Genomic DNA, 11,722 nt, shown 5'->3' with positions numbered 1-11,722 from the left:
CTAACTAACTAATTACTTACTTTAATTTTATTTTACTACTTATTTATTATTTATTTATAGAAAGTTAATTTAATTTACTTTTTAATTTTTAAAATTTAAATTAATTATACCTCTCTCTCTCTCTCTCTCTCTCGCTTGCCCTGACCGTCGTCGACCACTCATATGGCTACCAGCATCTTCAGCTTCGCTCCTCTCGTTCACTTCCCTCTTTCCACTACAAATCCCCCTACCAGACTCCCTCTATTTACATCCCTGCCACTGCCACTGCCACTCACATCTTCTTCTTCTTCTTCTTCTTCATCTTCGGCCTTTACTTCTTTCTTTCTAGTTAGAAATGAAGCATCTCTGTCTTCCTCGTCTACTTCAATCCAAGCTCTTACAGAAGAAGCCGTCGATACTTCGGATTTAACTTCTTCCTCTTCAAAGCTTGTGCTTGTCGTCGGTGGCACTGGTGGCGTTGGTACTAACCCTGCATCCATGTCATTTTTACTTAAATGTTCGATTTTGATATTGGGATTACGAATTCCTCACAATTGATATTTGCTAATTCTGTCTACCTTCCTCGAGAAACAACAACCAATTTCTTGAAGTTCCCTCCTTTTTGGTACCAGGGCAACTTGTGGTAGCTTCATTGCTCAAGAGGAATATTAGATCAAGGTTACTACTGCGTGATCTTGACAAAGCAACCAAGTTATTCGGCAAACAAGATGAAAATTCCTTGCAGGTTCGGACTTCATCTACATTTAGGATTCACTAATTTTGTCTTTTTTCCAACCTCATCGCAAACTAAAACCATGATTGTTATAGGTAGTTAAAGGGGATACTAGGAATGCTGAGGATCTTGACCCATCCATGTTTGAGGTTTGTCTTCTTCCTCCTGTTGTCTCTGGGAGGAGTTTCACTTGTTCTTCATTTGATTTGAACTGATTTTTGTAGGGTGTGACACATGTGATCTGTTGCACTGGAACTACTGCTTTTCCTTCTAAGAGGTGGAGTGAAGAAAACACACCTGAGAAAGTAGGTGAGAGCATTTCTTTCCAGTTTAAAAACGAATGATCGTTTCCAATAGTCTTTATGATGTCCTGTTTTGTAATCAGTGAGATGAAACAAAGGCTCTCTTATATGATATGATTACTTATCCCTTTGGGGACTATGTGTTTTTTTTTTGTGTTCAAATAAGACTGGGAAGGTGTGAAGAATCTCATTTCAGCGTTGCCCTCATCAGTGAAGAGAGTTGTTTTGGTTTCATCCGTAGGTGTGACCAAGTCTAATGAGCTTCCCTGGAGGTGAGACTACAAAATATCTGCTAATTGCTATCATTAGCCATGGCAAATTGTAATTTTGAATAAGCATGCGGGTATACTGAGTATTATTTACAAAATTCTTGTGAATGTTCTTAATCTGATTGTCCCTATGTGTGATTCTTTTTCGAATGTATGTTTTGTTTGACAGTATCATGAACCTTTTTGGAGTTCTGAAGTACAAGAAGATGGGGGAAGATTTTCTTCGTGACTCTGGTCTTCCATTCACCATCATCAGGTTTGGAACAAAAGAGTCTGATCAATTATCAGATAATACTCCAAAATGCAGGCAACATATGGTTTACTGATTTACTGTACTATGATGTCCTTCGACCAGACCCGGTAGATTGACTGATGGACCATACACATCTTATGATCTGAATACGTTGCTCCAAGCTACAGCCGGTGAACGTCGTGCAGTTGTTATTGGTCAAGGTACATTGCTCTTTACGAAATACTTGGTTGCTCAGAATTTGGGATTGCCTGCTTTAAAAAAGCTTAAGACAAACAAACAAAAAAAGTGAAGAGATCTGACGGTGGTTTATAACAGGAGACAAGCTTGTTGGAGAGGTAAGCAGACTTGTGGTAGCTGAAGCTTGCATACAGGCACTTGATATTGAATTCACGCAAGGCAAAGCTTATGAGATCAACTCAGTTAAGGTATCGTATACAGTTTCCTTGAAAGTCCGGTCTTAAATAATCGAATAAACTGGAAATGGGGTGTAATGTAGTCTTATCAAGCAACCTGTCTTAGTGTGAAGGCGTATCCTGGAGAATGAAAGCTACAGTTGATCGTTGAATATGAATCAAAGATTGGTTGTTTTGATATGTTTGAGGAATGTTGTCTCAGGGGGATGGTCCAGGAAGTGATCCGCTGCAGTGGCGAGAGTTGTTTAAAGTTGCAGAATCCAAATGATAGAAAGGGACACTGAGAATTGTGTACAGAGTTAATAGCGAGACAATACATATATGGTCAAATTGTGTAAACGTTTACTATCCTTTTGGTCTTTAACTTTCATCGTTACTGTAATAACTAATATGTTTATCAATGAATAGCTAGTTTTTCATACAGTTGATGAACAAATCTACTTAAAGCAAAAGCAAGAAGTTCAACCCAAAGAATATACACAAGGTTGGATCCATCGTAGCTATTTTAATTCTGAAGATCAGATATCGCCTGTCGCCAATCGGGTTTGGTTTTTGACTTCTACTAAATTGTAAACCAAATCTAGAATCAACTATTAATAGAGAGATTAAAGAAAGAACAGAGAAACGGGTTTTCCTGCATTTTCCTTTATTGTCTTAAAAATAATAAACGTCACAAATGTAACACAACATTGAGAACAAGAAGATTCAAAGGGAAAGGATTTCCACATTTTATGATCCTGTTCTTCTGGTTAACACATTAAATAGAATTATCTAACCCGCTTGATCCCTAACATGAAGTCTTATGAGATAAACTGAACTAAAGGGACTTGACCAATGACTAAATCCTATACCTGATTGACAGTATTTATATACGTATAACAATACCTCTGCTCCCAGGAGATGAACATCAGACCAATGTGGACATATTTAATACAACATTCGAGGTGTGAACAGAACATGGCTACAATCAAACAACCGCAGAAGTAGTACGCCTAAGGTCAACATCGTTCTTGTGTTTCTCACTTGGCGGTGTTCCTTTGAAGCTTCCATATCTCATTGGCTTAGGCATGTAAAGAGAACTGAGTAACTTCTCTAAAGCTACAACTGTGTATCTCACATACTTGCTTGAACTCGCATCTTTCTCAACCAGCGGCCCATAGTTTTGCATATAGCTTCTGTATACAGGCACAATAGCCTGCACTATCTGCTGGCAAACTCTATCCCTCAAATCTTTTTCCGGTAAGACCCATGTGACTTGCTTCTTATACATCTCATCAAACGCATCATTGAATGCTTTCAATCTCTTCTTGACAAGATCACGAGCCGTGGCATGTCCACCCGAGAAAAGTATAAGTCCTTCTCGGCTCAAGTGGCTTGGAAGCTTACCCCAACTGTCTCTAAGGAAGACAGTGGCGTAATACTCTTTGTACTGTTCATGTTCTTTCAGCCATGAATCTCCCAAATGATCCCCAATTCTTGTACCCTTTAAGTTCTTGTACAGATGCCAGTGATTATTCATACCAAAGAAATGAGCAAGCGTTTGATCTGGATATGCTTTCATCCATACATCCAGATTCTGCTCAATGGCTTTGATTATTCTTAGAACCTCAACCATAAGTTGATTATCTTGGAACCTTTCTGATCTCCAGCTCTTATGTATGAGCAGAACCTGAGTTAGTGTTGACTTGTACTTATCTCCAATAAGTTTATTGCAATAATCAGTTACAAAACTGACTAATCTAGGCACACCACCATCGCTAGGAGGCGGGGTCTGTTTCTGAATCTCTACCTGAACCAGAAGCTCCCAAAAGATTTCCGCCGCACCATCGATTATCCTTTTAATGAGATCCCTTGTGAAGTTTTGGATCTCAATACAAGCTGCTCCACCAAAGAGACGGTTGAAATCTGCTCTCAGTTTGTTTAACGAAGTAAAAATATCTAACAGCTTCAAAAGCTTGATTGGATCTTTCTTGCTATCAGTCACAGTTTTCCCAAACTGAAGGAACGCGAGCATACCGGCTTGAGCAGCAATCTTGGAAAAGCAATCCATCCATACATTCAGACCGAGTCTTTCAAAGACATCATTGCAAAGCTTGAACTCTGCTTCAAACAGATGTTTAACCGCAAACTCTAAATGATTCCCCCACTGAGCTATATACCCTTCTATGCTCTGCACATCATTGAACTCAGAAACCGAGATATCTAGATAATCTAAATCAAGTGCTTGAAGACTAGCTCGAACATTCAAGCTCCTCACTTCAACGTAAATTGAAATGCACTTGTCGAGTCTGTTATTAGCTCTGAGTCTCCCAAGAATGGCTTGCAGTTTATGAATTACAGTTACAGGCAACTGAGACGGTGCAATGCAAGCCTGATCGCCGAGCGATGACGGAGACGCCATTGGAAGTGGTACACTATTATCCTTCAAAAGCCTTCTGAACTCACTTTCCAGCTTATCTAAAGCAGCATCCCTAAGCCCACCATCAAGACGCAGTTGGGATCTCTCTTTCTCTCCTGCTCCTCCACCGTCATTATGAAATTCCCTAAGCCCGCTTAAGGATTTCTTTAAATTCAGAAGATACTTCTCATCAGCAACATTGTGATCTCCCAAATACTCAACTATATCTTCCAACCACTGGATAGCTAACCCACAATTCTCCCCAAGAAACTTCAAGGCTTCCTCTAACCGCTTCAATACCCCTAAATAACCGGAAAGATCTTTCCTTGGATCTGATAACAAAGACTGTTCAAGTCCATGAACACAATCAAACACCTTAAGCACAGCGGCTGCAGGACCAACAGCTCGGTTAATATTACCACCAACATCCCCAAGAGCTTCTCTATCAGCACGTATCGGCCTCACGGCAGCTTCAAGCGACGGCAATCTCTGCTCAATCTCATCAAACCTAGGACCAGTCTTCCCCAAAGCTAACCCAATAGCTTTCGATTTCTCAAGACTCGATTTTAAAGACTTCCTCGCAGCTAGTAAGCTCTGAATCCCTCGTTCCACCCCAGTAGACTCCGCCATTATTCAATTCAATCAGAATGAAGAAAAAACCCTAGAAAACCCAAGAAAAATCTCACTACAGTGAAAGCAATTATTAATCTTCCAAACTTTATTCCTAATAAAAATGAAGACTTTAGAGATACTCGATTGAGAATCAGATGCAAAACTGTTTTGCATCAAAGCACTTTCCTCTCTCTTTTTTCTTTATTGTCTCCTTTATCACACCACACTTGCAACTTTTTGATAAATCAAACCAAACCCAAAAACAATAGTTAGAAACAAAAACTAACAAACAGAAACAAACAAACCCAAACCCAGAAATTTCCACAGCTACCAAACAACCCCTGAAAAATTACGAGAAACGGAAGCAGAAAATTCCCAGAAAGGAAGTCACTTTTTAACTTAAGACACTCAAAGGAAAGAGACTGAGTCGAGATAAGGCCTTCCACTGAATTGGGTCGCCGGCGAAGAGTTGATCCGGCGACGAATAGAGAGTTTGGCGGAAGAATCGAAACGGTGCGAGTTTTCTCCAAAGAGAGAGATAACCCAGAAAACCAAAACAAAAATAAAGAGCGATTCACGCAGGAGAAAAGAAAAATAGACTTTTTTTTTTTGGTTTTCGACAGTTTTTATTTTCTCGCGATGCCCGACGAAAACTGCCAAAAGTGCATGACAGTGGAGCACAAGGTTTCACAGCAACACTTGCGACTTCGGTAAAAACTAAAAATAAAAAAATACTTGCTAAAAATACAGTAATATACTACTATACTAGTACAGAAGAAATTAATCAAATGTTAATTACAAAACACTTGTTTATATATAAATAGGAAATATTGTATGTTTAAGTTTCACTAATGAATCTTTGCTTTGTCAGTCAAGAGAATTATTATGTTTAAAAATGTGTTCAGATATTCGAATCTTTTCACTTTCTTTTTCTTCTGCCAAACATGTTCTGAAATCTGAATGTAGTGGACTTTGTGATAGTCTACTTTTTAATGGTAGTTTTACGGTCGAGATATTCAACGTTTTGGTAACGTATAATGAATAACTTGTACTTCAAAGCCATATAAAAAAAAAAGGAAACTACTCTAGTTAAGCTATGTCCTATGTGTATTGTGTAATGTGTTCCAATGCATAAATGGTTTTTGGATTTACAAAATTTAATATATATGACGACTAGGGTATATTGTTGCGATTATATTTATAGTTGATTACAATTTCTGGATTTATAATATTTAACATGCATGTTATCGTATCAATGATACCACAATTGTAGTTGACATGAGATGTGTGTGAGACATCAAAAACTTAATGGATTTATTCTTCTAAACCGTAACTCAATAAACGACCTTTCTGTTCAAACAAAATATAAAAGAGAAGGTTTCTTTTATTCAAAGTAGTTGACTCTTTATAACAGAGACCACTAGAATTTTAAAACGTTCCTAATCTAATTGTTAACTCATTTACACAATTTCCTTACATCATTAACTCTTTTCATATTTGATTAACAAACCACTAGCTTAGATTTTTTTTTTAAAATATATCACAAATAAAAATTAAGTAATGTATGCATCAAGAATTATAAGCCCAATTAGTAAAGGTCCGTTGGAATATGGGAACACACGAGTTTCATTGGATAAGTATTAGAGCCTTCCCAGATGACAAAAAAAAAAGTATTAGAGCCTTCCCATGATGTTTTTGTTCTTGCAGGTTTCTTACACCGTCTTGAATTGAATTGGAGAAGCTAAATGAGTATGGCGAATCAAATCTCCGTATGCATGCTTTTGTGAGTGGTGTTGAGTGTTGACTACTTTGCTGCCGAGGAGGATGCTGAGTATTCTACGTCAATCCCACCACTTGAACCCCTTTCAAGTATAATGAACCGTGTACCACCGCTGAGATGTGGGCGTTCAATGAGGATGATGCAAACTGTACGACCCGAGGAACGAGAGGCAAAGAGGCGAAAGCATGGGAGATCAGTAATCCAGCATAGAGACAGATGTTGTTGAGTGGAAAAGCTGTGGTTTTACCGTTTTAGAAGACAAGAGGTCACTTGCACGTTACAATGTTGGAGTAGGGGAAATACTAATTAACAGTGTCTTGGTGAGAAGGATGCAACGACAACACTCTCTACAATCTTTAATCAACTTCACCCTCTCTGAGCCACTGAGCTATGATAAAGTTCTCTCCGAGAAGGAGGAGGGTCGGCCCAACTTTTATGGATGCTCTATGCCTCTATCACTCTATTGGCTCTATCCAATCCAAAATGAAACATTAATGTCATTATTATTTGTTATTTTGATAACAAGAAAATAATCTTAAAAATACTGTTAATACTTTTTTTTCCTAATTTTGACCATCAATACGAGTTCTCAGTCTTCCTTTTGCCTATGCTTTGAACATGACTTGTCTCCGTACTTAAATAGTAGCAGTCGTCGACGTCTACATTGAGAGATGGGTCGTAGTATGGAGTTGATGGAGGTACGAAGACGTATGTACTCTGTGTATGGTTTGACTTTTAGTTTGTCTTCTCTTCAACGTACGGCTAATACAGAGCAATGCTACATATTGCAACTGGAAGGAACTAAATAAGGATGAAAGAATAATTTTTCACATTAAAACCAAAAAAAAAAAGGATGAAGGAAGAATGAGACATTAAGAGCGAGCTTATCCATAATAGATAGACACAGTATTTTTGAATTTTTTACACTCTTGATTGAATGTAGCTGAACTGAAATTGAGTTTTTTTTTGTTCTGGATGAAAACGTTAAATTGTTATGTGTCAATCAAAATATAATGCAAACAAAATTTCCTCTCACATGGAAAGGAGGATGAAATAATTTATATAAATATGAGAATGTGATACTATTATTATGAAAGGTGTTTAAAGACACTGGTTTAATAAGAGTTTGCGGAGAAAGACAGAGGAACATTCGTGGAGACCAATTGAGAAATTAAAGTTAGGATTTTGAACCACGTGATTTGGTGTGGTCGTCTTTGTTTGTAAACATGCATGTTATTGTTGTGTATCCATCCAATTTTATCTTTTGTTGTTGGTGGGGCAAGTAGTAATGGTCTTTGGAAATTTTCCTTCCTAACTAGAAACTGAAACTTTGCCCCATTAATAACATACGAGTGCTTCGTTACAACGAGAACTTTCCCGGCCATATCTAATTGTGTGTGTATACATCGTGCCAAAATGTAACTCTTATAGATCGACGACGTTGTCCTTTGAGAACGTCAAGTGAGGAAATGGTCAAAAAGATGATATTTCCTTTTTATTTAAAGACAAAAGTCAGTCGGTAATAACAACAAATGGAACACAAGAAAAACTAGAAAATACATTGTCAAATGTACTTGAAACCTTCGTCTTCAGACGGCATAAATTAGTTTAGTTGACCCTTAACATATCTTTTGGATTTCACATTTATTTAGAAAACCCAAATTCATTACCCAACCACAAAAAAGCCAACTAACTCATTAAGTACTCATATTGACTTTGTAAAATCATTCATCCATTAAGTCAACTTAACTTTCGAAAACAATCCAATGGCCACCACCAGCTCACCAATTGTTTTAAAATTAAAAACAAAACAATGAATTATTATGAAATGAATATGACGAACAACACAAGTCTATATCTACCATTTGGTGCGGAATTAATATCATAACCTACCTAATATCTGCTAATCATCAACAATAGTAGTAGTATTAAAAAATGAACAAACCACGACTAATTTTTATCTAAATATATTTCTTAGAAAGAAAAAAAAAACAATTTACAAATCAACCCATCTACTAAAGTAAGTACTCAAATCCAAAGAATCAAAAAAAGGAAAACAATACAAAAGTCAAGAGGAGGCAAAAACTAAATCATTAACGCCTGAAGAAGAAATAGTCTCGTGCATTCCCCCCGCGGATTGGTTGTGACGGTGCTCTCCTTCGTACGTAACGATAAGCATCGTTGGATCATCTAACGCTCGTTCCACGTGTTTCCTTGCTGGACATCCTCTATACGTACTGCACTTGTAGTAACCACTGCATCGATCATAAACAAATAACCACCGTTAGATCTTTATAGATTGCAATGGGAATTAATTTATTTATCAACGGTGGATAAATAGACGATAGTTACCGTGGGTGTGGTGAGCCTTTGATCGGCTTTTGTCCGTACTTCCTCCACGAGTACTCGTCCGGTGGAATATCGGCGATCTTTGCACTTATCGCCGGTACCCTCACGGTTCTCTTCATCTTGTTTTTCCTGCTTCATTCATATAAAAATTAACAATCAATTAATGAGCTGGTTCGGATTTAAAAAGTCAATGGTCAAAACCCAGGTTTTTAAAAGTAGTTGTCGGCGAGCTAAACCTATATAACTATTGACTAAACCGGGAATAATGTTAACGGTTTACCTAATTGAATAATTAAGTAGTAATTTAATCAATGATGTATCGAGGAGGGTAATAATAGTCAACCAAGGGTTGAATATATCGAAATTAAAAATAACGGAAGTCACTTGAGTAAGTTTGTTAAAAGCGACAGGCGGGTGACGTAACGTAACGTAACAATACCTTTTTTTGCAATGGCATTTCCCGTGACCTGAGCCGGAGACTCTGCCGGAGAAACTCTCGGAGTGCTCGTGCTCGAGGCATCTCTTTCTGTAAGGATGACCGGCCAACGGTGGCTTTCCTGAGGAGGTAACTGGCTGCGACGGAGCAGAGGCGAGGAAGATTTTCCCGTTTGAGACGCTGCCGTCTCCGGTAATCGCCGACGACATGTAGGAAGAGTTTAAAGAGACGCTGAAGTTCTCCTTCGAGAACTCTAGGTCGGAGCTTTTGGATTTGGAACCGAAGATGGTCGGTTTAGAGAAATCGAGTGTGACGCTGGGCTGACTCGGAAGGACGAAGCTCGACGGAGGAGGAGCGGTTTGAGGAAGATTAGTCGTTGTTCTAGACGGCTGCGAAACAATCGGAGCAGTTTTAACGATCTGTGGGAGTGGAGGAGATACGACGGGGGATGAGCGAACAGGTCCGCGTCTAAACCGGGCGTGACCGGTACGGTTAAGAAGAGAAATGACGGTTTTGAATTTGGAAACGGTGAAATCAGTGATCTCGGAGCAGTCAACGGTGTGTTGTTGTTCGGGACGGTTAGAGAGGACGCGGATCAGATGCTCCATACTCTGTAAACCTTGCGATGCAGCTTCTTGAATAGCCGTTTGATCATCTATCTTGGGGAAACGCATTAGATCGACAGCCATAATGTGTTTTTGTTTCCTAAGTTGATTAGCTTCGTCCCTCGTTGAAGTTGAAGAAGAAGAAGAAGAAGAAGGTGAGAGAAGATGGTAGGATTAGGAATGAGAAGAGAGAAGGATGATGGCGTGATATATGGGGAAAGGAAGAGCTGACCCGGTCAGATTTTTATTTATTTATGAGAGATTTTGTTTTTTTAGTCAAACCATGCGAAGGTTTAGATCTAACGGCTGTGATTGAGTTGAGGTTTCCCACGGAATAAAGCAAAATTATTTAAAATCAGGTCTCCTCAACTTCGATGTTACTGGGTCCTACCTTGGCATCCGAATTTTTATCTTTTCTTTCATTTTAAAGATATTTTTCTTTTCAACTCTTAAATAATAATGGAGGGACATGTAATACACCACAACAACACTCTGAACCCAAAAAAAATTAAAAATATACTCAGATTAGTCATAATTATTTACGAAGTTTCTATGAAGTAAGTAAAATTATAAAACTTGTCAATGATTCATACACAAAATAAATGGAGGGTAAAGAGGGCCAGCTGGTATTTGGTTGAGGACAAGAAAAAGAGAGAGGGAAGAGTTGTCAACGAGACAGGGATGATTGATTATATAATAATAATGGATACATTTGACTTTTTTCTATTTCGTTTTTTTGAAAATAAAAAAAGAAAATTATATTTTATGTTTGTTTCATTTTGAATCTTCTTATTCTTGTCAAATTCTACGAGACTTTAAATATTTTGTCAACTATAATAGATTTTTCAGAATTAACTAATCAGATAGGTTGCCTACATAATGAAAAGTGATGACCATGTTTAATATGGGGTTTGTTTGTTTCCATTACCACCAATAGTATAATAAAAGAGATTTGGGTGTTAGAGACTTTTACTTCTTAAACAACAGTTTTACCAAAAACAACAAGAATTGTTGTTCGTAGCGTTCTAGAAAGTAGAAACAGTCTTCTTCCCTTGACAATTAATCACAACTAGAAGCTAAAAACCCCCTTTATTTAAACATTTTCGAATTCACCTAATTATTCTACAGATATTGTGAACGAATTAACACTACTAATTACAATGCACTAGCAATAATGGTTTGACTCAAAAGATTTTAAAAGTCCACTAGAACCAGCGATTAATAAATAAGTACGACAAAGCAGGAGGAAAAGCTGACTATCTTACAATATACTCCAAGTTGTACTCTCCGTATCAAAAAAAAAAAAAAGGAAACAAATATTATTCATTTCTATCTTTAAACAAAGAGAGAGATAGAGAGCTATTTGACCACCTCGGTAAGTGTTGACTTATTGTGATCCATTAGATTTTATATAAAGATAGATCCAACGGTGGATACTAAGTGTTGACTTAAGTTATCTTCTTTGAGCCTAAAATAAACAAATATCCAGCCAGCTAATTAGACCAACATTATCAGCAAGATCAGACAAGATACCCCTTAAGATCTTGCTGATAATGTTGCTCTTAGACCATCCTCAATGCATGAATCTTAGGG

General features: G+C 37.7%; 4 protein-coding genes across 6 annotated transcripts; 2 read left to right on the top strand and 2 right to left on the bottom strand.

The window, feature by feature from the left end:
- The first annotated feature begins 130 nt into the window (after positions 1 to 130).
- On the top strand, positions 131 to 2,372 carry LOC17879250 (uncharacterized protein At5g02240). Of its 2 annotated transcripts, none has more exons than XM_023778311.1 (9): positions 131 to 460; positions 612 to 724; positions 808 to 861; positions 937 to 1,021; positions 1,181 to 1,286; positions 1,453 to 1,539; positions 1,639 to 1,736; positions 1,852 to 1,961; positions 2,056 to 2,154. In XM_023778311.1, exons 1-9 carry the CDS (start codon positions 163 to 165, stop codon positions 2,098 to 2,100), a joined length of 996 nt encoding a protein of 331 aa, XP_023634079.1. In that variant the 5' UTR covers positions 131 to 162; the 3' UTR covers positions 2,101 to 2,154. The 2 variants fall into 2 exon arrangements, with proteins under 2 accessions (XP_023634079.1, XP_006284070.1); XM_006284008.2 differs by having other exon boundaries at positions 133 to 460; positions 2,152 to 2,372.
- Positions 2,373 to 2,554: 182 nt separating this feature from the next.
- On the bottom strand, positions 2,555 to 5,552 carry LOC17878235 (exocyst complex component EXO70A1). The gene has a single exon (XM_006282505.2). It carries the CDS (start codon positions 4,975 to 4,977, stop codon positions 2,917 to 2,919), a length of 2,061 nt encoding a protein of 686 aa, XP_006282567.1. The 5' UTR covers positions 4,978 to 5,552; the 3' UTR covers positions 2,555 to 2,916.
- A 1,178-nt stretch (positions 5,553 to 6,730) lies between these two features.
- LOC111829277 lies at positions 6,731 to 7,033 on the top strand. The gene is given in 3 exon segments (XM_023777975.1): positions 6,731 to 6,757; positions 6,759 to 6,935; positions 6,995 to 7,033. Coding segments are annotated over 3 exon segments (243 nt in total).
- Positions 7,034 to 8,667: 1,634 nt separating this feature from the next.
- Positions 8,668 to 10,324, bottom strand: LOC17877959 (probable WRKY transcription factor 11). 2 transcript variants are annotated; one of them, XM_023779298.1, is made up of 3 exons: positions 9,528 to 10,324; positions 9,092 to 9,220; positions 8,668 to 8,994 (listed from the first exon to the last, which is right to left on the bottom strand). In XM_023779298.1, the coding sequence occupies exons 1-3, from the start codon at positions 10,211 to 10,213 to the stop codon at positions 8,808 to 8,810; spliced, it is 1,002 nt and encodes a 333-aa protein (XP_023635066.1). In that variant the 5' UTR covers positions 10,214 to 10,324; the 3' UTR covers positions 8,668 to 8,807. The 2 variants fall into 2 exon arrangements, with proteins under 2 accessions (XP_023635066.1, XP_006284085.1); XM_006284023.2 differs by having other exon boundaries at positions 9,092 to 9,217; positions 9,528 to 10,323.
- Positions 10,325 to 11,722: the final 1,398 nt, after the last annotated feature.

The sequence above is a fragment of the Capsella rubella genome, unplaced genomic scaffold (genome assembly GCF_000375325.1).
Source record: "Capsella rubella cultivar Monte Gargano unplaced genomic scaffold, Caprub1_0 scaffold_7, whole genome shotgun sequence".
NCBI classification, from domain to species: domain Eukaryota; kingdom Viridiplantae; phylum Streptophyta; class Magnoliopsida; order Brassicales; family Brassicaceae; genus Capsella; species Capsella rubella.
This window is presented reverse-complemented; position numbering and strand designations above follow the sequence as displayed.

Coding starts and splice junctions, on each gene's coding strand:
- LOC17879250 (XM_006284008.2), top strand. CDS start 163: ATGGCTACCAGCATCTTCAGCTTCGCTCCTCTCGTTCACTTCCCTCTT. Junction 725..807: donor AAGATGAAAATTCCTTGCAG/GTTCGGACTTCA, acceptor TGATTGTTATAG/GTAGTTAAAGGGGATACTAG. Junction 862..936: donor TTGACCCATCCATGTTTGAG/GTTTGTCTTCTT, acceptor TGATTTTTGTAG/GGTGTGACACATGTGATCTG.
- LOC17878235 (XM_006282505.2), bottom strand. CDS start 4,977: ATGGCGGAGTCTACTGGGGTGGAACGAGGGATTCAGAGCTTACTAGCT.
- LOC17877959 (XM_023779298.1), bottom strand. CDS start 10,213: ATGGCTGTCGATCTAATGCGTTTCCCCAAGATAGATGATCAAACGGCT. Junction 9,221..9,527: donor AAATGCCATTGCAAAAAAAG/GTATTGTTACGT, acceptor ATATGAATGAAG/CAGGAAAAACAAGATGAAGA. Junction 8,995..9,091: donor AAAGGCTCACCACACCCACG/GTAACTATCGTC, acceptor TGATCGATGCAG/TGGTTACTACAAGTGCAGTA.